This window comes from Pseudopipra pipra, chromosome 4 (genome assembly GCF_036250125.1).
Source record: "Pseudopipra pipra isolate bDixPip1 chromosome 4, bDixPip1.hap1, whole genome shotgun sequence".
In the NCBI taxonomy this organism is placed as follows: Eukaryota; Metazoa; Chordata; class Aves; order Passeriformes; family Pipridae; genus Pseudopipra; species Pseudopipra pipra.
This window is the reverse complement of record NC_087552.1, coordinates 35,745,393-35,769,943: the sequence shown is the minus strand read 5'-3', so window position 1 is coordinate 35,769,943 and position 24,551 is coordinate 35,745,393. Positions and strand designations below refer to the sequence as shown.

Below are 24,551 nucleotides of genomic sequence, written 5' to 3'. Positions count from 1 at the left end.
ACTAGACCAGGTTACTCAGAGCTCCATCAAACCTGTCCTCGAATACTTCTAGAGATGGGGCAGCCACAACTTCTCTGGGCATAGTCTTTTGTAAACTCTTTTAGACCACATCATAGTTGTAGCTTATTGCTGTAATACCTTTCATAATGGAATCTCAATCCCAGATGGGGCATAAAACAAAGAGTTAAAAGTATTTTCCAGGCTCGTCTAGAACTTCACAGTTTTTCAACTAAGTGTTCAAATAATGGGTAAAATCCATGTCTTCTAAAAGGAAAAACCAACAAATGCTTCCCTAGTCAACTACATGAAAAAAATTATCTCAGTTTCCTTCTGAATGCTTTCATTTTTATGTTCTCCCACCCTATTTTTAGAAGGCAAACATCGTTCTGGTGTAGAAGCTGAATACTTACAAACAGTTACAAGATCAACCTTAAGTCATGGTAATAATGAAATTACAGAGATAACTACATACTAGACCAAAGCAATAGTCAATGCACCCCAGGCAGTCTAGGAACATCCACCTTCATCTGCTATCAGTGCATGAAACTCCACAGTACAAAGTAAACTAGCCATAACAAAGAATGTTTCCTTGCAACACAAGGAATAGCTTGCTCTTGAAGCACAAGGATGCATTTTACCTTTTAGAACAGCATTTCTAGTTAGTTAAAATCAAACTTCACTTGAGAAAAATTAGCAGTGTCCATTGCTTTGTAGGTAAATAAACATCAGGGCTGGCACAGGACAAAACCCTGGCTTTCAGGTTTGAAAGGGGACAGTAAAAGACTATAGTGGTGGCTATGGTTCTGGTTGATGCATTGGGGATGCAGGCTTCCTTTAAGAGTAGGATGGGGTTAGAAGATAAAGAGGACAAAATGGCGAAAATTTTGCCTTTCTTTGAAGTGTTTTTGTCTAGCTCTGCTGCAACCAGCTAGGGATCTCCTCCGCAGTCTGAGCTATGCTAGAAGCAAGTCTGGCCACTGGCTCAAGACAGAATCTGTTATGTCCTTCACCCTTCCCCAATATGTGGTTAAACACAGTAATTACTGAAATGAAACTTCACAGCACTACTGTGCTTCCATCAGCACCATCCCTTCCTCTGTCATCTCCTCTAACGAGAAGGGGAAAAGGAAACCTGGGATGGAGGAAAGTAGAACAGGTGAACCTAACCCAGATCTGGACCTTATATGTTCTCACCTAATTAGGAAGCTAAACCTTAAGGGCTGAAAATACCTGCTTTGAAACACAGTCTATCTAATGGTAACCCAAGGTTCACAGGTAATCATTTCCAAACTAACCAGCACAGAGAAAGCAGCACTGCTCACCTTGTGCATCCTAAGCAGCTGCACCCATGCATTTTGCAGCAATCCACACTAAATGTGATAACAACAATATCTACTCACACATATGTTTTTGGGCATTTCTCTCCTAAAAAAAAAAAAAGCTTACTATCTCTTACTATCTTTCAGCATAAGTAACTCACCCTTTTACCCATAAAAAGCATATGCGGAGTCTTTGAAACAAGTAAGACATTGGAAGAAAAATAGAGTGCTTTTTAGTCAACTCACAGTCACTCTAGAAAAGGCCTGAATTCTCTCCCTCTCTCAAATGATAGCTTTTCCATGCCTTTACTGGCTTTACACCTTTCCCCAAAGCATGCTATTTCTGTCATATTTTAGACCATCCACCAGTGTTACAGGTGGTAACACAGATTTATACAATGACATATAGATGCTGCTGTGCCATTTTTAATGCTCCTTTTGAAAGACTATTTCACAAGGAGCAGAAGTTTTTCTAAGGTGACTACAGTATGTTATTCTATTCTAGGAAAAGCTGTTAATGTAAAACATAGCAATACGTAGGAGTAATTCAAATTTTTCTTTTCATGCATTACTTTACACTTTCCAACATTAAATTTGGTCTGTGATCATTCTAGCCTGACATCTAGCTTAGCTAGAAAGCAGTGAAACTTTCTGTTTTTGTCTGATCTTGAAGAAAATCCTTAAACCAGTTCATCACCTACATCTTTTGCTACCTACTTTTCAAAACCAAAGAAAATATGTCCTTTGGAAGCCTGCGACACATTACAACCACTTTGATACAGTGAAAACCAACTATTTATTCCTATTTGTCCCTGTGTTCCCTGGGGATTTTTGATCTATTTATTGCTCATCATGTGACAATTTAGGAGGGACTATAACTAACTTGACTTTCAAAAGCCTTTGATATGGTTATTTCTGGACCACTCAAAGAATTACAGGAGGTTTTTAGGAGCTAAGCATAACTCATAAATAGAATCCTGAAACATACTGAAAGTTTGAACTTTCCTTATTTCACCTGCCACTAACAAAAACCAAATCCTTGGTAGTCTCTATAATGCTCCAGATCACTAATGGCATTGTAGTGATTTACTAAAATGTGAACTGAAACTCCAAGGAATAGCCAGCTAGAGGATATAACATTTTCATAGTCTCAGCCACCTCACTTTAAAAGTTTCTTTTCTGTGGGTAGCAAGTATTATTTTTACATATATATCTTTAAAATCCTATTTGTCCTAGTGATCAGATGTTTTCATTCATTTGCTTTTGCACTTCATCCTTTGACCCCTTCTCTAAGCCTGTCCTTGATCTGCAAGAGGATGCACCTTGCACAGTCCGTTGGCGTAACTGGGACTTTCTACCTTAATTAGTTTTTGGCACCTTGCTCATGCGTGGCTCTGACAGCCTACATACTCTCCTAAATCACTCATTAAAGAAAGAATATGCAGGAAACAAACAGATGTTATATTTAGAGCTGCAGTGCTGAGTAAAAACGTTTTATTCTTTTTATCATTTAAATTAAACATGCCTGTTTAAATCCCTCGGTGACTTCCCATTCACCTCCCACAGTAATCAGAATCACATGCTTCTGAAGTGCAGGATTACAGATCAGTATCTCCTCTGTAATGTATTCTTGCCTCAATCCCACTTCTCTCTCACCCCATCACCTCCTCCAAGAGTTTCTGATTCATTCCTTGGCTCTTGCTTAGACCATGCTGACATAGCCAAGCTACAAGCCTCTTCACCGCCTTTGCCTAAAGTCTCTCTTCCAAATAAGCAGAAGCAAGTGGTTTTTAAGCCCCAACACCTGCCCCCCTACTCCCCCTATAAAAAAACCAAAAAAACTACACAACACCCAAACATCTTCTGAAGCTACAAAGATTTTGGGACAGCGAAAATCTGTGATTCAGTCTGTAAGATCTCAGTCTCTCTCCAGAAGAAGTACAAGACTCTCTGCCTCCCACAGACACTGGCACTTGATAGTCCAAGACAGACTTTTACAGCCTTGGGACAATTTTAATTCATTCCTCATATATTTTGATCCATATTTTAGATTAATCTTTATCTCTTGTGCTCATTCTCAGTTCTATTTCTCCCCTAAGTATTTCTCTCTAGCACCTACCACCTGGTGTACAACAGCTCAAATGTCCATTCAGTTATCTTTTCATTCTTACAAGGTTCATATCCTTCTACCTACTCAATTTTCTTATTTAGCAAGGCCATTGCAAAAAAAAAAAAAAAAAACAACAAAGATTCATTGGCTGGAAAGTGCCAGCAAAATGTGGCTAAAGAATCATTTGGAGGACAGAGAGAAAGAGCAGCAAGGTATCTACAGAAGGGAAGAAAAAAAAGGCAGAACATAAAAATGTGAATACCTCAGGAGAGACTATCTGTCGTATCTGTGCAACATCTGCTTCTCCTGGTTCTGAAAGTCCTGCCACTGCTTTCCTCTGTCTTAATCACAGCTATAGCTGTACAGAAACAGCAGTTGGTTTCTCTACAAATTCCTTTTGCTACCTACCTCATGAACTTCATCATGCTATCTACAACCCAGGGGAGGAAATAGTAAACTTAATCCTTAAGTGCAGCAGCATGAATCATATTTATTCAGCTTGGCTTAACCATACTAAAGAAGGTGTTGAACAGACATGTCCAAGAGACTCTTTAGGAAGATGGCCCAGCTCAAGACAGAATCGAGATACGAGGCAAGTGTTTCTGTCTGCACTAATCTGTGGGGCTGACTGCATGTACATGTACTGTACATGTGACTGTGTGTGTACCTACTGGGAAGAGTGGTCAGCCTCACTGCCAAGCTGGAGCTTGGAGACACAGCTGCAGCCACCCAGCTGTTATCAGGCTACCAGATTCAGCACCCTTTAACACTTTCCTCACATTAAGCATACCATGTGATTTTGTTCTGCCACATGCCCCAAAGCAAGATAGATCAGAAAAGGAAATCCTTTCAGAGAGCATCAAACAGCTATCAGATGAATGTGAGGCTTTGGAATACACCTTCAACCACATCAAAACTCCAGTTTCTCAGTTAAAAACAAACATAGAAAAAGGAGTGATAATATCGGTACCATATCTATACTGCAGTGCACATAATAATCACGGAATATTCTGAGATAGAAGAGACCCACAAGAATCATCAAGTCCAACTCTTAAATGAATGGCCCATAGAGGGGATTGAACCCATGACCTTGGCATTACTCAGACCAAGTTCTAACTAACTGAACTAATCTCAGAGTCATAATGTACCCCCAAAAAAATGCAGTTCTACTTTGCACATACCTAATAGCTAACATTACAAAGGATATGCTATGAAAAAAAAAATAGAAAAAAAAAACATTTTAAATGGACCTAAAAACTGACAGAGAGCAAAATATTAAGCTTCTCTGCAAAGTTGTTTGCTTAGTATTTTGGTCAGCAACTCTTTTATGTGAAGCTCACTCATTTAAAGTGCAAATTAACAAAGCTTGTATTTGTAATAAAATATGCTGTAAACTGTAAAATATCTGTAAAAAGATCTCACTCCTCTTTTCCCTTCCCTCCTACACTCACTCTCCTGACAGGCAGGCACATATAAGCAAATGAAGAATGCATACTAGGATTATTTCACTAGAAAAATGAGATCATTTATTGTTGCCTGACATGTCCTAGAATGTATATAAATTCAAGAAGTGTGCCACTGTCTCTCCTCAAGCTACGCCACATATTAGTTGTGCCTTCACATTATTAAAATCCTCAAAGCTGTTGTCATAAATACAAAAAATAGGGCAAAACGATGCAACCAGATTGTTGCTTGAAGCCTAAAGGATAAAATACATACGATAGCAAAACACAGTGGTACTCCTTAAGCACACAATCAAGGAGTATATTATAAGGCTGTTTAGTCCAACATTAATTTCTTGCCCAGTAAGACTTAAACATGTTTCTGTGAATAGGGTTTGTAATGAAACTCATGTCAGCTTGTATTTAAGTACCTCTCTGCAGTGTCAGCAAGCCCTTAATATTATTAGAACTGTGCTGGCATAAAAGAATAACAGTGAAAGTTTGGATTACATGTAAAAAGTGATTTAAACACACATAAGAATTTTAAAAAAAATCAGTTAATCCTGTTTTAATCATGAAGTCATTAGGATGAGCCAGTTTCATAAAACATTTTAACCTGAATGACGCTGAATCCAAGGTTTTGCAAAAGCTTTCATAATTTAGTAGCTATGCCACAGCAGCCATGATGGAGATGAGCAGAAAGACCAAAGGCTTGTTTATTTTTGAAGCTCTATAAGATGATCCAATAAAGAACTCCATCTCCTCCTAAAGCTTTAATAATATCTGTTTCAGGGAAATAAGATCACCGACCACCAATAGTTGTTGACACTCAATAGCTCTATTACATAAAACACTTTTGGCAAAGAAAAACTTCCAAGAATTAGTGCAGTTGCCTGAAACATATTAACAAAGAAAAAAGTGAGTTTATGGACAGAAGGTTTTAGGTCTTCATGAAGGCTAAGTAAAAAGTGGTGGTAAACTGAAATGTCCTGGAAATGTGGCAGTTTTGAGATTAATTTAAGTCTAGAAACAGCCACTAGTGGAGGATATGGAAGACAAGGGAATCAAAGACCATGATAAATATTTTAATTCTCTCAGAAACAGGCAGGATTGTAATCTGTCATCTCAGGATTCAATAATTAGCACCATACTTATCACATATTGAAGGCAGGAAGCCAAATCTGTCTGAACTGTTAATCTTACAGGAGATTATTTGGGAATCATAATTCAATAGCAGTTCAGAAAAATACAACTATATGAACATCTTAAAAGATAGCTCTACAGTTTTAATGAAGATTTGGCCTAACAGTCTGTCTAAAAAAAATATGTGCTATACCAGGATACTTTGTTGAGAGTTTTTGGCACATTAAATTTAAGTCACAGGAAACAGAAATTGACAGATTTCAGCTCTAAAGATGCTATCAATGATATTTTTAAACTTTACATTAAAGTCAGAGCTATTTTCATTTTTTAAAAATCTATTGCAGCTATTGACAGGAAAAATCAGTGCAATATTGCTCCATGTTTTTTTAGGGACAGTAAGAGAAACAACTTAAACTCATTCACTCCAAAAAAATTATCTCTAGAAAGAAAAAAAAACCAAAAAACCAAAATAAGTAGCACTGTTATCTGCAACAGTGTTAGTATTGTTTGACCTAACTGCATTCTTCTTTAGGAGCAGAGTTTAGCAATAAATCAATGCAGAAGAAGAGTCACACAGCCCAATAGTCTATCTCTAGCACATAACACGTCAGCAGCCACGTACTGCAGGAAAGACTTTGGAAGCTAAACCAAAATGAAGTGACTGTCTAGGTACTGTGGAGATGCAAGAGAAAAGCTGTACAGAGAACCAGGGGGGAGAGGGGAGACAGGACAGGGGGACAACATACAAAGATGACGACCCACTGGCTTAAAATTTACCTCTAGGAACTCAAAATTGTATTCAATTAATAATTAATACAGTGATGGTTTTTAATGCTGTCACAAGACAACTGTGATCAGTAAATCGAGGCCAATTCAAGTAAACAAAAGGCCTTTATCAGCAACCAGTCAGCAACCTTCAGAGATGCCAACATTAACCTCTCATACAGCAGTAATAGTTTTATTAAGTTACTTGCATCTGCTAGAAGACTGTGACTGCTTCTAGTTAGAAAAATTGGTATCATGACCCATGCTGTCATCACCAAACTGCAGCGTCTAGGACATCATAATCTATTTGAAAACCATCCAGCAATTGCTGTTAACTCAGAAAAAACTCTTCCTAAGGAGCCCTGCATTTCAGTAGAATGCATGATTGGGGAGGTACTGGACCTATATTAATTATCTGTTTGTCTCTTGGTGACGTGCAAGGTGTTAATCATGACCAACAGGGTTGCAATTGCCTAGATCCAGCCTACCTAGCACTCACTCTTCTCAAGATATACTTTCATTTAAGCTGTTTCACTTTCCCTCATTATCAAAAAGTACTTAAAGAAGAGAGGGTAGACGCACATCTGTAAATGCATCAAGATCAAACTTATTTCCTTCCTGCCTGTTTTAGGTTTCTAAGTGAGACATTTTTTCCAGACATGTCTTTCACAGATTCTCTGAAGGAGAACAGCCAATTCCTACATAAGCAATTTCAGCATTATCTTCTCTCAAAGCAGTTTTATATCTAAAATATATATAATGTTATATTTGAAACAGGACCTACTGTATTATAAGATTCACTGAAAGCTTCACAGCATTCAGTTCAGTTGAATAAATATTTCTTTTATCTCTCCCACCCACTTACACAGCAGCAGGCAGACTTCCAGGACACAGAATGCACGTCTCTGTTCAAGTATTGAATTCAACTCCCTCCTCTTACAAAGCCCAATCACACATTTGTAAAGGACAGTCAGCATTTGATTCTAAGAAGGAAAAATCTACCCCAATTAAAACAGAAAATTTCCTATATTCATAAAGAAAACTGGATATAACCCTTTGAAAGGGGAGGGGCATCTTTTGATAAAACAATAAGGGAAAAAAGAAGTTCTTTTGTGCTCAAAAGAACACTTTATTTGCGGGCCTTACAAACTCTTGAAAAATATGACAAGTTAGATATCAAAAATGAAACTAGTCTCAAAAAACATGTTTTATGGTCTTTACACATCACTATGTTGCTAACTCACATAAAGACTATTAGTCTAGTGACCAGGTCATATATACAAAACATTTGCTTTCAAGGATACAGCTTGACAAGCATCACAATATTCTTAGAAGTATTTTGACTCTCAGCTCAGGTACAAAGATAGTATGGCTCTGAAGACTATTGGAATGTAATTAATGTATATTAATTTGATTTTGTAAGTGCTCAAAGATTGTGGCAAATTCTAAGTAAAGAGTTTGGACTTTTAAACTGGCTTGTACTTGGTCATTTCATATTTTGTTCAAGCTAAGAGCACATCAACCTAGCTGCTGTTGTTCAGCTGATGTGCAATAGTAAGTTGTTAAACTGGTAATTCCATTGTAATCCTGAAAACCCTTTTTAATTAAACTCCTATAAATTGATATACCTGTCCCTTAGTGGAAAGGGTACCAAAGGAAAGAATCTAAGATGATCAGGCACAAGGAAAAAAACTCCTTTACCAAATCTGACATTCTAGTAATACAAATTTCAGAACAAACTGGTAGCCCCTAAACAGGTCATTTCACATGTCCAACCCACATAAAACTGCACATGGTGCATGATAGGCAGACCACTTCTAAGTACAAAACAACAATTTATTCTGAATATTTTTATCTGAGTTTATCCAAGTGCTCAACAAAAGAACAAATAAGGAATGTTAAATGCTGGACAAAATTTTATTTTTGCCTTGAAATTACTATCCAGTAGGACTTCATCTTACTGATCATACACAGTTGTACTACGTTTTATTGGAACTAATATCTATCCTTGATGGTTTGTTGGGTTTTTTGTCCTCCTCAACATATGCAAGCCTGGATTATTCATTATTTTACATTCTATTCTGTGTAATGGTCTCTCCAAAAGATATTCTACATCTCTCTTTCAAACATTTTTAAAATTACTTGTACACAAGTTTCTCCTCATGTCCTCCCACCCCTAAATTGGGTGTAATTTTATAAGATTTGCAGTAGGTCATTCCTTTCTGTTATTGGTGAGTTTTAAAACATAATTGCACAATTCTCCAAAATGAAAATAATTTCTTAACAATTTTATTAAAATCAATTTTAACATCTGGTTGTACTCTGGAAACAGACTTGCAAATTGGCACCTCTGGTGTGAAACTGAATTCTTGCCCAATAAACTTACTGAAAGACATTCTACTACTATTAATAACCAGATAATGACTTCCACTGGTTGCGGTTTTGGTTCACTAGAAGTATTATGCTAATAAGCTTAAATACTTACAACAACAAATCACTTAAATTGGCATTTACCAAAATAAGAAGGTACCACAATTTCCTTCTCCCACTGTATGATGACCGCTTCCATGTTCTCGTTCTTACTCTTTCTACCAGCATAAATATAAAGTGACTGCTAGAATAAATGTTGTGTTACTGGAAAAGCAAACTCACTCAATGACATAAAGAAACAAACACTATTTTTTACTCACGTGATAATAATTGCACTCTAGTCTGCATTAACAAGGCCTCAATGGACCAATTTTGGCCACTGCATGTTAAAATGTAGATATAGGTGAAACAGAAAGAGTCTTGAAGAGAAAGAAGAATGGTAAAAGATTTAGAAACTATTGCCTCTAAAGAAAAGTCTATGATGTTTAGCCGAAAGAAAAAAAAGTAAATTACATTAATAAAAACAGTATTTCAATACATAAGATTGTTACAGCAAAACTAGCAACAAGTTGCTTCAAAAGACAACAGAAGGAAGTACCAGAAATTTGTCTAGTACAGACTGAGATGATTTAAGTCAGATACTACCTTATGAACTGTAAAAACTATTAAAGCAACTGGAACTAACCACATAAGGATTGTTATCAAGTTTCCACTATTAGATGAAATATGTTCTGCCAAGTCTGGATACATTCAGTCACTGTACATTCAGTCACTGTACATTCAGTCACTGTTTCACTTTACAGAGTTCAGTAGCAGTTATCTTTTATGCTATTCCCTGTAACCTCACACTCCTTCTTCCTTTGTGCTACTTTAACATACCCTCAGTCCAACTTGGTCATGCCACAAACATAACTTAGAAGTTGACCATCTTAAAAAGAACACATCTGTTTTCAAAAGCTGTGGGACTTCTCTCGGTTTTGGTGTGAAGAACCTGTTCATTTTCAACCTAGAGGATTTTTCAGGATTCAACAACCCTGCAAAGTTGTTCAACCAGTAGACTCTAGAGGTGATGAGGAGTAGCAGGAATAGTCAAAGCCTGTATTACCAAACATGGTACTGTAGAATGACTACCTTAGTAAATACCTAGGACAACATGAGGATCTTCTTTTTTGAGGATTTCTTGGGGAAATCAGTTGCTTTTTCGGACCTTTCTTTGACAGCACCTCAAATCACATGTGCTGTCAACTCTTATGCCCACAACCCATGATACTATACAAATAGAAGTGTGTTTGTTGTACGTTTTATGGCAATTTGCATGAACAGTAAGAGTTACAAAAAAAAATGCATACATACTGTGTGTTCATAATATGCTTATTACTATGCTAGCATTGTTCTTGAATAATTTCAGAAAATGAACACAAAAAATGATACATCTTAAAAAGGACCCTGTTCTGGCCTTTGGACTTTGTGTTGGTTGTATCTAACAAAATTCTTTAAAGGGAAAATATGCTAGGACAGAGTTATGTAAAAGATCACATTTTTTGTGATCTTCTCTTCTGCTCTCATGCACTCATCTTTTTCAAAAGCAAGACAGCAGTAGGTCCAAAGTGAAGCTATGTGCAATGTTTTCCCCAGGCAGCAGGGAAATGTCTACTCCCAACATAGATGTATGTTCCCACACTTCAATACACTAACCCAAAGTATTGGGTGAACTCAACCACTGGCAGGGCCATGTTATAAAACAGATCCTTGAAGCAATCCAAGTTAAGGATAACTGAAAAACAAACAAACAAACAAAACAAAAACAACAAAACAAAACAAAAAAAACCCACAACAGCAAAAAACCACACGGCATGAGAGTGGAAGTCCTGAGTGCTGTGTTGCTGGATGATTTTTTTAGTTCAGTGATCTGTTTTATAAAGCAGTCCAGCAAATAGTTGTATCAGCACAATTAAAGGAACAGGGAACTGCAGCAGGGGATCAGAAAGGAACTCAATTTTAACCCATGTTTATTCAAATCACATTTGACTCACTCTGTATCAGGATGACCTCTAAACCCCATAGCAAATCCACAGCCCACAAACAACTGCAGGGATTTCTCCTCTGATATATTTGTGCTCAGTAGAGGCCCTAGGTATACAGCTGACTAAATACAGGCTGAAAGACCTGTGTGGGAGAGTTACTCACGCATGAGCTTCTTATAGTAACTAACTCTCTCCCACACTGTGCACTGCATGTAGTTAATACCTATATGGATATCAAAAAAATTTGATGTGCAAGAGAGTTGATTTGCCTTTCGAAAACATTAACTTTGATGTTCCCTTCTTAAAATACGAAGAATGAGATATTGCATTAAGTCTGACATTTAATTGCATTCCTGGGGAAAAAAAGAAACAAAAAGGAAGAGCAGAGAGTTAAGAATGCAGAAAAACGTGACATAGTATGTAAATATAGCAGAAGCACTGGTATAGCATTATACAAAGTGGGTGCCATTAGAGATGAATTATAAAATAACTCATTCTAAATGAAGAAGAAATACTAAAGAAATGTACACATCCATATACCAGCTGTCTTACTGTTGGGGGCTGGAGGGAACTATTGAACCAAGAAATGAAGACAAGAACAAATGTTTTTTTGTATCTAACTAACAGCCAGTGAAGAGGGCCTCCCATGTTGATAGTTTATGCACTGCATTTTCTCCTCAATCACTGATTTCACCTGTCTTTTCTATCCCCTCACCTGCGCAAAAACACGCACAAGTGAGAACAGGCTTGTAGGGCGAAGAAATGAACAGCTCTTACTCAGAAGCTGCAAAGGCATGGTAAGGAAGCAGTCTCCTGTCCACACCTAGATCAAGTAACATCCTAATGAAAGAGGCTCATAGGTAACCTGCCCCTCGAGAAAGACCAGTGAACTTGGCTATACCATTATGTATTAATTTATAATTAGTTTTCATAAATATACACTATAGCTATTTTAATACCAAGGCTTAAAATTCTACATTGGAATTACGAATTTTACATTACTTAGACATGGAGCGTACACACCCTCTTCAAACATTGTATCACATATCAGGAATTAGTTCAATACCTATTATTACTATGTATAACCTGAAGAGACAGAATAAGACAGTTGAAATCCCATGAAGGGTATCAGAATAAGAATCATAACTAGCTAACTAGAAGCTGAAGTTGCAGTTTAGCACATTAGTCCAAATATTAAAAAAATTTAAGAGAGACAATATTACATGGCCTTTCAGGTTTTCATGGTTCTGCATTCCTACAAGACAAATTCTTGACCATTACTAAAATTTCACAATACCTTCTAGATAACAGACAGGAAACTGAAAGCTTAATTAATTAACCTCAAGAGCATGCAACGCAGCTATGGAAAGAACACGGTATTAACTAAGGCCTGACAATCTGCACTAGGTTTCTAAGTTTCCAGAAATTCATAGTAACAATTTTCCCATCTTGGCTTTCAAACTTAAGGAAAAGGTCTTGCATTAGTATGTTTGTTTTTATTCAGTGTTTATTTCTGCTGTACAAATAAATACTACATATATAGTAATAGTAATGCAAAAAGGATGAAAGTGACAAAGTAAGAATAGCTTTACATCCATTATCAGTCATATTACAAGTATATTCACTATCAACAGTAAAATGTAACTATATTGCAATAAATCAAAATCCAACTTAAAAGCTTGGCTGTCTTCTCAGTTCTCAAAGTCACCACAAACTTTTAACATTACTCACGGGGCCATATTATTTATATTAACATCCCCAACATTATCAGATATATCTTCAGACAGATAACCTGAAGCCATGAAAATTAAAGCCATATCAGACTCAGGAGCTTTAAACACAGGTATTTCTGGCCTTTAATGACTCCTGTATGAGGAAAAAACGTAACACTGGCTTTTCCTCCCCATAAACAGAAGAGTTAGCATTGCCAAGGATAATGCTGCTCCCTACGAAGCACCTACAGCCAAAATACAGTAGGCTGCCTGTTATGCTATGTTATGGATCAAATATACAAGATTAAGGCCATTAAGCTCTGTCAGCAAGACAGAATATTCTATTTTAAGGATAAAAACCAGCATGATCAAGCAACAAGAGGTCTATTAGAGAATATCTGACAGCTCTGGATTTTGCCCAGAGTCTTCCACAGCGATACAGAGATTTGTGCAATCACCAAATTGGTTAAGACACAACATAATTTCAGTCAGTTTTTTCATTATGTACATTCACCATCAGATCAGAAGTAAACAATTCCTTAAGAAGCAGGTGACAAGAAATTAATCATATAGAATTAAATGACTTATGGTATGACCTAAAAAATGGAGGGTCTACTAGTAGGATATTTTGTTTCAAGTTGTCAATATTTCTCATTTCTAGCTCTTCAATCAAGCATAGCTAAAACTAGCAGTGTCCCCATTGGATTCAGCAGCCAATAAAAACCTATTAATTTCAGCCTAATGCCCAGTAAAAGCAATTAATTTCAGAATACACAACTGCAACAGAATTTTTCTATGCCAAATACAGCAACATGGTTTTGCACTCTGCAAAAGCAGCAAAATGACTGCTAATAACCAGTAACTTGGCATTGAGAAAGAACAGAAAAAGAGCATAGGAGCAAGCAGAAAAACGTGAGAATTAAATATATCACCTGTTATGCAACTAGTTTTAAACTTGCTAAACATATATACCAAATCTCAAAAGACAGTTGAAGGAAAATCTACTCTGTCCATCTTCAGGGTTTGTGGTTAGAAAACACTAAGGGCAGGAGGCTATGTTTTTTAGGCTTGTGTTTGTTTTATTCTAATTGAAGCTTCAGCTTAAGGTAAAGCCAATTGGAAAAATTGATTAGCTCTGTGTGGGATGGGCAGAACTATCATGCTATATATTGGTTAATTAAAAAAAAAAAAAGGCAGTAGCTAAAAACTTCTGCACTGTTGGCTACTGGCAAGTTACAGAGACCAAGGAGGAGAAAGTATTTTATTCTGCAGGATAACAGAGAAAAAACCCAACCAAACAAACCAAAAAACCAAACAAAACAGCTTAATTGGAGAACATGGTTTCACATTTAGGAACAAAGCTATTTTGTTTATGTAAATTGCACTTAAGTATCAGAGAGGGGGTGGTACAGAGGTGGCTGACAGCATTAATTTTAGGCAGAGTAAACCATCTATTTTATTGCATTACATAAGGTTTGGCTGCAAAGCCCATTAAAGTCAACTGACTCTTCATTTAGTTGAATAGTCTTCGAATTTGACCCAGAATTTAAACAGCATGACTACTTGCTTTGTAAGCACAAGGTCTGAAAAAAATCCAGTTTGCAGATGAGATTTCCTATGTCGGAGTTGAACCACAGTGACAAAATAAATTACTCTGCAATTACAACTCTTTTCTTGCAGAAAACATTCTCACTCTTACCTGCACATTTTCTTCTGTAACTTGAATTTCAGCAGTGTAAATATAATCAATAAGCATCCTTAGAGTCCAGCCATCGACTTCCTTTATTCGAACTTTTTTTGCTCGGCTTTCACTCATCTCACCTACAAAAAACAATTTATTGGTCAAGTAAATTAGATAGAAATACAGCACAGATGTAGAAGTTTAATAGCAGCAGACATTTTGTGTATGATCAGTTGTAATAGTAGAACAACTTTAATAATAATAATAATTCAATTTCTTTCCTTCCTTCCTTCAATGAGAAAGGAAGACTTTGTTGTTATCATCATGTGAATGCTACCTGGGTTGATACTTGTACTGCAGGTGACCTATTTTCTCCAATGTACAGTATCAGGAAAATATTGTTATCAGCCCTAAATAAGACCCTTCAAATGCATACAGAAACATTTTGCTGGCAAAGCAAGCTGGTAAACTACTATAGTTTTATTAACTTCTTAATTGAAGGAGAATACCAAACACAGTTTGGAGTAATTTTATTTAAATAAGAAAATTATGTTCCCACAGAAGAATTAACATAACACATTTCTTTGCTTGCCTACTTATTATTCTCTTAGCAATTTCACATCTTTTACAGATATGATTTAACAGCTAAAACTCAAGCTAAGATAAAATGGTAAGCATACAAAAACTTGTTGGATCTCATTTTGTGGAGGCTGACATGTTGGACATATGCCACAACTGATCTTCATAGAAAGACCTGCAAAATAGTTTCCACCTTCCAAAATATGATGTTTCTCAAAATGCAACATTTTCTTTATGTCTGAAATAATTGTCCAAAGATTATAAGCTTCTTCATGATTTCCAACCACGCATTTGGTCATCTCAGACCTTTAAACCGTTCTGCACCGACTTACACTGAGAAGCAAAACATGAACTACACCAGTTATGCTGGAAGATAGATAAACTTGGACTTTGGAAAAGTATATCCCAGTCTCTGAATACATTAATGTTGGATATTATTTCTTTCCCTTAGGCATAGGCATCTAGAGATAAGGGTATTGATGATGTAATAAATTTAATGTATACAACAACAAAAGCAGACAGGATGGGGAAGTGAACAAGAACATGCTAATCATTGCTGATATTTTCTTATGAAGTACATACACATTTTCATTGTTTGTTACCCTTTGGTCTTTAGGGTTGGTACCAAGCAATGCATTTTACCCAGTGCTTTCAGCAAAGGGGTCATCACTGAGAAATCTGTTATCACTATTCATGCCTTTTTTTGAGCTGAGGGGTTTGTAAATCAACGCTTTAAGTGGCAGAAAGTTCAGAAGACCATCTACAACAACACATTAATGGCAATATAGGTTGCTAGCATTCTAGAAAACACTGATGAAGGCCCACGTCAAAACCAGCAAAATCCAGCCTCAACAGAAATGTCTCTTTTCACCTGCTCTTCTGAAACATTTCCCTACACCTTAGCAGATTCCCTGAAGGGCCCTGTATTCCAAGTTTCTGCTTCTAGTTTGACACAGATTAAACCCCTTGATCTTCAGAGCATGTATGCTGCAAGTTATTTATTATGCAAGCTTCTGTGGAGGTGGTCCTTTGGGAAAATTGTGTGTGTGGGAGAGCAGATTTTGATATTCTGCAAGCACATTAGGTTTGTTTTCAGATTTTGTGTCAAGTCTTTTAGAGTCATGGATAGGCACCTTCTCTGTTTAACAACGGAGCTCAGAATATTTAAAAAAAAAAACACAAAAAACAACAACGAAAAAATCCACACACAAGCAAACAAATGAAAAAAAAACCCAACAGGTAAGATAAATCCAAAAATACTTGCTCCTAACTTTCATGCTAAACAGACATGCAGTCTTACTATAATGCTAGATCAAGCCATACTTTTTTTGATAGATCATATGCACTCACTAGGCAGTCTCACCCTGGAATTCAACCTGCTGAAGAACTCAGTTCATGACTAGGAAGTTGCACCACCATATCTCCACAGATTTCTTAGTGACAGGAAAGCATATCGTGAACAGAAATAAAAGCACTGAGCTAATCCAACCACCCAAGCAGGAGCAGCAATGCACCAGTTGACTTGAAGATACTAAAGGGGCTAACTAAAAAACTTATATGGTTCCTCACAAAGTAATGCAAGGCAGGGTTTTGGGTGGGATTTTGTTTGTTTGTTTTGTTAAACAAGAATTTCATAAATGGAGAATGGAAGCTAAGAGAGTAGGTAATTCCCTAAGGATAACTGTCATTGAGGAAGAGAAAATTAAACTCAGGTCACTCTTGTCCCAAGTCAGGCCCTACTACCATTGAAGAATCCCTTCTCTGATGTTTTATAATCCATTCCTCTAAACATTTAAGTATACTTAAATCATATTTCTAAGTAATTCTACTGTATAAGAAGAAAGAAGTATTTCCAGTAACATACTCCCAGCTGTTCAATCTTTCTTCCCCCTACCTCTCCATAGGATAATTGTTTTTGTAACTTTGAAAGGCAATGCAGTAACTTGTTCTTTCTTTCTGGATATTCTTTAGGGCTACCACTGCAAGTGCAAATTGGGGGGGGGGGGGGGGAAGAACAACAAAAAAACCAAGCAGAGGGTTTGAACCCAGCTAATGCCACATCCTGTGCTACACCAAAGTAGTTCTTAATGACTCCGAGAAAGATGGAAGCAACCTGCAAACATATGCCTAAATATAATCTTCTAATTTCTAGTCAAGAAGTAACCTTAAAGCATAAGAGTGCAACTTTTTTTACTGTCTTTTCAGTCACTGTTTTATTCTGCATGGAAGAAGATACTTTTCCATTTGGTTGTGGCTGGTTAAGGGATCAAACTTGCTTATTTGAACTTGCTGGATAAGAATAAAATCCACCTGAGAAGTGTGAATTGCAAGGTCCATGAAGATAATTATAATGAATTTCAGGATTTTTTTGTGTGGGCAATGGCTGAAATGCACCAATATCACAGCTGGGCCTTTCTGTAAGCAACCTATAAGCATAGTATAAAATCCATTGATAAATCTTGAAGCCACAGCTGAATTTTATTTAAACTCCAGTATGGTTCACCATCTACACAAACACTGCCACAAACATGTATTAAACACTTCACACCCATTAGTCAGGTAAGCATTCTCACCTCCCACACCACTGGGGGTCAAAGATCATCTACACTTAAAAACATAAAACAAGCAAAAAATGTTAAAAGGCATTGAAGCAAGGAAAGGGAAGATTTCAGCAATTCTGTCTCGAGAGCAGCCACAAATACTGCTGCACTGGCACTCTGAATAGGTAATAAACTTTTTCACAAAAAGGGCAGTGAGGGCATGCAGAAATGTCTTAATCACAGAAAGGATAATAAAAAGCTCTACTCAGAGAAAAGAGTATTTTCAATGTGATAGTCAACAACAGTTAATCTTCGATATAGAACTAATATAAGAAGCTTGTATTTCTCTGTTACTAAGGTGATAAAAAGGAACTGTAGAAGCATCTGTTTTCTTTCTAACTTTAAGACCAATAGTAAAAATTAAGAAAGAATGTATCAGTCTCTACCACAAATGCAAATGTGAAGAACTACTAGCAGAATAGATATTTAATTTTAAATGCAACTTTAAAGCATTGCTGTAGAAGTGATTCCACTTCTAGCTTTGGTTATGTCAAAATATTTGCATATAAGATCAAGAATAATCAACTGCTTCCCCAGTACACAACAGTATTTGAAATGTCATCAATCTTCCAGTCACATACAAATAAAGTTATTAAAATGCCATCTGCTTGCATACAGGCAGGCCAAGAGTCACATTTCTGCCTCCATCTGAGCTGGTTGTCAGAAGCAATGCATTACGTTTAATTTCAGACAGTTAGCTACAAAGCTGGCATGAGATTTGAGGAGGAACAGACAAAACCTCAGAAGTTAATTTTAACATGCATTTAGTAGCATTCTCACTTTAACACTGAATTTCACATTATTTCAATGTGATTTATAACCATTACGGAATTAAAGCCACAGCACAGGATTTAAGCTGGAGGCTCCTGTGAACCTGAACCTATCTTAGCCTTGCAAGCCCTCAGCATCCCTGCTGTAGCAGTAAAGCAGTAACATGGCCAGCGTGGATCGAGCAGAGGCAGAATCAAGCATGCACAGAAAAGTTGTGGCAATGATGCAGAGTACATGTGTCATGGAGAATTACCCTAAAAATACTGAAACGCGCACTCCAGCTATAGGCTGCCAAAACCACAGGAAGTTTTCATATCTACTAACAGCCTAGAGCATTCAGGGTCTGAAGAACATAGCAGCAGTAGTTGTTAAAGGACATAATTTACTCCAACATTCACATGAAAGTTATTTTAACCTTCTTTTGGACAAGTGAGATTACTAGAGCCTTAAAGGGTATAACAACTCTACTATTCCTTGCTTACTTAACATCTAATTTTTTTTAAATTAAGGAGATTTTTTAAAGCATTCATCATGCTAACAAAAAATAAGTTGCCAGTATGTCCTTAGACTGAAAAATTGATTAAGAATCCCAAATGTTCCTGCAGGCTTATCTAAAAACTAAATAGATCCTAAAAAGCAAAAGTCATGTAATTTTCTGCTTTATACAGTTGGATTGGATTAGAACAAGTAAGTAAGTATTGAAACATTTGGTACCTGTAAACATGGCATGGAAGTAGGGGCTGCAGGCGGCTAACACAACTCTATGCGCTGCAATTTCCATGTCTTCAGCTACTATCGTCACATCACACAGCAAGTTTTGACTATTTAGAAATATCAGAGAAGGTAATTTCACATAAGTGAACTACAACAGAAGAGTATATAATCACATACAATTTGTTTTCCCATGCCCTCAAAAGAGGCAGACAATGTTGATGAAGCATTGTTTGTAAATGTGTTACACAACCACATGGCTATTACTCAATCGGATTACAGACGGTGCTTCGGTACACAGAACTTTAAAAAAAAAAAAAATCAAACAACTGAATTGTGATTCCTTGCACAGAAATCTTCTGGATTGAATAACCATAATTTTGTATCAGTCAAGTTTAGAAACCTTCCCCCTGGAAGGCTGGACCTCTTTGAATAACTATGATAGAAAAAAAGAATTTAATAAACACAAACACTAAAAAGAACAATGAGGTAAGAAACAAGACCTTATAGACAACAAAGAATCCAAAGTTCAATTGTGATGCCTGTGTCACATTACATTGGAAGCTCATGCCTACTTAATTGTTCAAAATCGCTACTCCATCTTCTCTGTATTTACTGTTTTCCAAGCATTCTTCATACCCAGCCCATGCACAAAATAACAATTACTTTTTCTACTCTGAGCAGTTTAGAATTTATTATGGTTAATTTCATATCTTGCCTGAGTTTGTATCTTCATTTGCATTCTTGTCCTTTGTAACTGTAATACATAATTCCTCTCTGTTGCAATAAAGTAACATCTTATTTATAATCATTCCTAACACTGCTGTTTGCAATGCAGTTTACAGCTATTGGCTAAACCTCTTCCAGTTAAACCTACAACATCATATACTCTTTGTATTGCAATTTTCTAGATTGAAAGAGGAGGGGGGGAAGAAAAAAAAGAAAGAAAACACATCAACACCAAAAGGCTGCAATTTCCCAGCATCTGAATAGCCAGTCACAATTGCCTTTTATTTCCTGCTCATGCTACCACTGTCCCTGTGGAAGCAGTATACAATCCCCAAAACTCAGAGCCACTGCAACAGACAGAAGAGGGAAGAGTCTGATTTAACAGAACATAATCCTTAGGGATGGAGCTAGAGCTGTATATCAATCCACTGATCTCTATTCTCAGTACTTTCAAAAAGATAAATTTTTACCTTTCCTGAATATATATTACAATTAGAGTGCAGACTTTTAGAGAGTTTGCAACTACCACACTGAGTTGTAGCAAAGACAGGTGAGCAGTTGCATTTTCTTCAGACAGAGCTAAAGCTGTCAGCCAAACTGTTCAGATATTCATTAAGTCCAAAGAAAACTCTGTGATCTCTCAGCCTCTGCAATCATCCTATTTCTATAAGCCCAGAGTCAAGTAAGGTGGCTTTGTGGGGGTCACACACCAAAAATTTTGGTGGCCATGACTAACCTTTGGTGTCATATTACAATCCTGGCACAACATTATCTTTCCCCTTTCAGCTCGTAACACCTACAGCAACTATCTAAATCTCGTAAGTTTACTCTGCAATAGCATTATTATCAAAAAAGATGTACAACATAAGTAACGACCATATCTAGATGAAATGCTCAATTCAGAGGATCCTGAAAACAACCATTACATTTATTATAAAAAAATTGAAACAGAAAGCTGCACATAAAAGGGCATCAGATACTTAGCATTATCAGACATCTGCACTTCTCCTGACAACAGGAACAAAAGGTTTTATACTTAGTAGCACAGAAATACCAAAGTTAACAATAAAGCCAGGAGCAAGAGAATTACATCAATACAAATCTCAGGCTAACTAATTACACTGTGCGTATATAGACATAGTAACTCAGAGGTGGTTCAGATACATCTCTAGTCTGGAACTGCATTAGACGAATGAATATACTCTGCATCACTACAAAGCTGGGAAGTTAAATAAACTACTAAAGAAATGAGCTTATAAACTTAATCATGTACTCTGCCGTAAGCAACTCATGAAACTCAGAAGCCTCATTTCATGAGGGCACATCAATTTATTGTAGAAAAGCTTGTTCTGAAGTGATATTGCACTAATTTGCTTGTATAGAGTGAATGAAAGAATAGAAAGGTGGAGAATACATCATCATTCATGGTAAAGAAAATGAGAAATGGGGGGCAAGAAAGCATACATTTAAGAAGAATAACTGCTTACCAGCTTACAGGCTATTCTTCATTGGTTCATATAGAGAAAGTTCATTACCCACATCTTCAAAAGGTTTTGGTAAAGTCTTGTTTGTAAGAATGAGGATTTTAACAAATGTAGGTAAGGTCAAATTCCATTGTGATAAAAGCAAATTATAATGAAGTGAAAAGATAAACATCAGAGAGTAATTTCTTAGTATGTCAAGAACTAATTAACTATCCTAATGATCTCTCTGAGGTGATGGTGAACAATGAAATGACAAAAACTAGAAAGGACAAAATTACTCAAATTTGTCACAATTTGAAGGCACAGAAAAACTTACTTATGACCTACTAGAGCCAGCCACCTTGACAGCAGCCAAAAACTTAATATAAACATATAGACTTGAGCATTCAAAACCAAATGTATTTTAGATGCTTAAACAAATTATTTTTTCACAACTTATCCACTTCCTGCAGAGTATACCTCTGGCAAATACCTGTTTGTGCTACGCTAATAAAAAGAACTGAGATAGAAACCACTTTAAAAATGTATTCAAAATTAAAAATATCATTTACTTGATTTGTATTAGATCTTCATTTTGAGTAATGAAGTCTGAAACATTTCTAAAATATTTCAGTTTATTATTTCAAATGAATGCAAATAGGAATGTTTATAATCTTATCTAATTACCACTTACTTTAAAAGCTGTACTCAGCTTAAATGATAAACATTGCTGCATCAACTACTTTATTAAATAAGACCTAGTTAACGTTTGCATAGCATTGCTCCTGTTCCAACTTCATTTATACATGTAAGACAAAATTGCTCAAATTGCTTCTACAAGCAATTTGAATTTAAGTAACCATGGAAACTAAAGTATGTTCTGAAAATAATCCATGGCCTTCAACAATGCACTCTGCTGGAGGACCACATATCTTTTACTTGCAACACAACAAAACACAGGTAAGGTTTCTGACTTCTGAAACTATTGTTAAGATTCATTCTGAAAAACTTTCGCCATTTAAACTCTTGCTCATCCTTAGGGAGTCATTGCTACTGGCTCTATAATGTTCCTTAAGACACTGAATCTGGTTACTGGGATACTTGAAAAAGCAAAGGGCATATATAGGTGAAGCAACAAGTGTCAGTCTATCCAGCACACAGTATTAAGGATTTCCCTATAAGGAACAGTGAAGATCAAAGGCAGACACGTACTTTAAGTGGGTATAACTCGCTATGTTTCTTTCAGGTGAAGCCTCTCCAGTTTTTAATCTTATACAGGAAATAACAAAGAACTACAAGATTTTCACAGCCTCCAGTATTGTCTATGCTAAAGAAGCATTTTAGTTTTTTAATTTTTCCATTCCTGCTGTTAGTTACAAAACTGAATTACTGTAAGTGATAGTTGTAGGTCCTGATTTCCAGAGCTCTACCTACCAGCTGTCACAGTTTTCAACATCATTTTACCTACTCATATGTAGAATATAAATCAATACGGATGCTATGAACAGCATCAGCACCAGCCTCCCAGTTTTGCTGAAAATGATGGTAGTATCACTCAAGGTCTTACAAAACTTTATTGAGAAAAGTTACTTTCAACATTTGATTTGAGAGTTCATCAATTTCTCCCAGAGGGCAAGCAAAAGATAACTAAGAAAGAAAATGTACTGACAGTTGGTTTATATTTGTTAAGACTGTGACCTATGTCTCCAGACTAGAAAATTTTAAGATTTTTCCAGTTTGTAGCCTACCACAAAAAACAACAAGAGGCACAAAAAGAGCCTTAGGCTCAACTAAAGAGTCACTTTTCATCTATGCAGGATCAACTACACACGAGGCAAAACCAGTAGCTGTAACTCCTTAAATACAAGCCCTAAGTATTTTTTAAGTCTCACAAAACTAGTTTTGATTAACTTACAAGGGGCAAAAACATACTGCATATATTATAGCTATCATCACACAACTATCATTCAGCTATCACTTCATTGTATATTTAATCCTTCTCTTAATTAGATCAGCTACACTTCTGAAATTGCATGTTCTTATTGAACAAACTATTATTATCAACTTAATAAATGCAAATGAAAGTAAAAATGTATTATGGACTCCAGGCAGATGTATACAGTGAAGTAATACCTTCTTAATTCATTCATAATTTTAAAAGCTTTCTTCATGTGCCATGGATTTACTGTAACAGGACAGTGAATTTCGGTGTTATCATCTTTCAGATCCAAAGGCTTCTGATGGCAAAGTTTGGTACAGCTGGAAAGAAAGAGGAAAAAAAAAAAATTAGTACTTCTGTCTAATCTCTAGTTCTGTCACCTCTTATTTTCTCCACCTTCATCTTGAGGAGAAGATTTGCACTTGAAACCTATTCTTTACTCCAAGCAATTTTGGTTTCCCTATTACCAGAAGTGAGGAGGAGTAGGTAGAATTGCCGTGGAAGTAATAAGTTGGTGACCAACACTAGTGAGCTTGACAAGAGGCACTCAGGACTAATAACAACCTCCACTACAGAAAACATGAAGACGTTTTCTGGTTTTGTGAATATTATTTTATTTCATGGAAAAATATTCTAGAATATTTCCAATGAGCCCTGAAGTAAGGGGAGAAGCAGAGTTTGGGGAACTTTTAGCCTGGTGGCCATACAGATCAAAGGTAGAATGCAGCATCCATCACCTTTGTCTCTTCATGCCTTCACTGCCTATCAGAAAAGAGCTTCTCTCTGACCTTCCCCCAGGACCTTAACTACTGGTTCACACTCCCAGTTCACCTCTGACAGGAAGACCACATGACAACAACTGTAGTTGTCCAGGCTTTCCCTAGCAGCAGCATGAGACACAGGTGACTGAGAAAAATTGGGTTGTTTTGTAGAATCGATCAGTGTTTTGAAAAGCATAAGTGACCAACCTCTTAATTTTTCTTAAGCAGTGTGAAAAAATCATTACCTCTAGCTACAATTAATTCCTTCCATAAGAAATACTCAAGTTGTATAGACACTAGCTTCTAAAGAAAAATTGTTATACACATTCCTCAGTCACTAGGACTATCCAAACAGCAAGTAGGTTTTTCAAGGCAAACCAAACCGATGAGTTTCCTGTTTAAAATCACAATGTTATTCTTACAAGGCAAATT

The 24,551-nt window shown here is 36.4% G+C and overlaps 1 protein-coding gene across 4 annotated transcripts in view; it reads right to left on the bottom strand.

The window, feature by feature from the left end:
* Positions 1–24,551, bottom strand: part of KLHL2 (kelch like family member 2) — a 58,418-nt gene that overhangs the window by 31,701 nt on the left and 2,166 nt on the right. For 3 of the 4 annotated variants that reach the window (XM_064652403.1, XM_064652401.1, XM_064652402.1), the window contains exons 2-4: positions 23,553–23,678; positions 19,231–19,337; positions 14,585–14,706 (exon numbers count right to left, since the gene is read on the bottom strand). In XM_064652403.1, coding sequence (XP_064508473.1) covers positions 14,585–14,706; positions 19,231–19,337; positions 23,553–23,678 — 355 coding nt within the window. The remainder of the gene's footprint in view (positions 1–14,584; positions 14,707–19,230; positions 19,338–23,552; positions 23,679–24,551) is intronic. The other variant, XM_064652404.1, reaches the window with a different exon arrangement.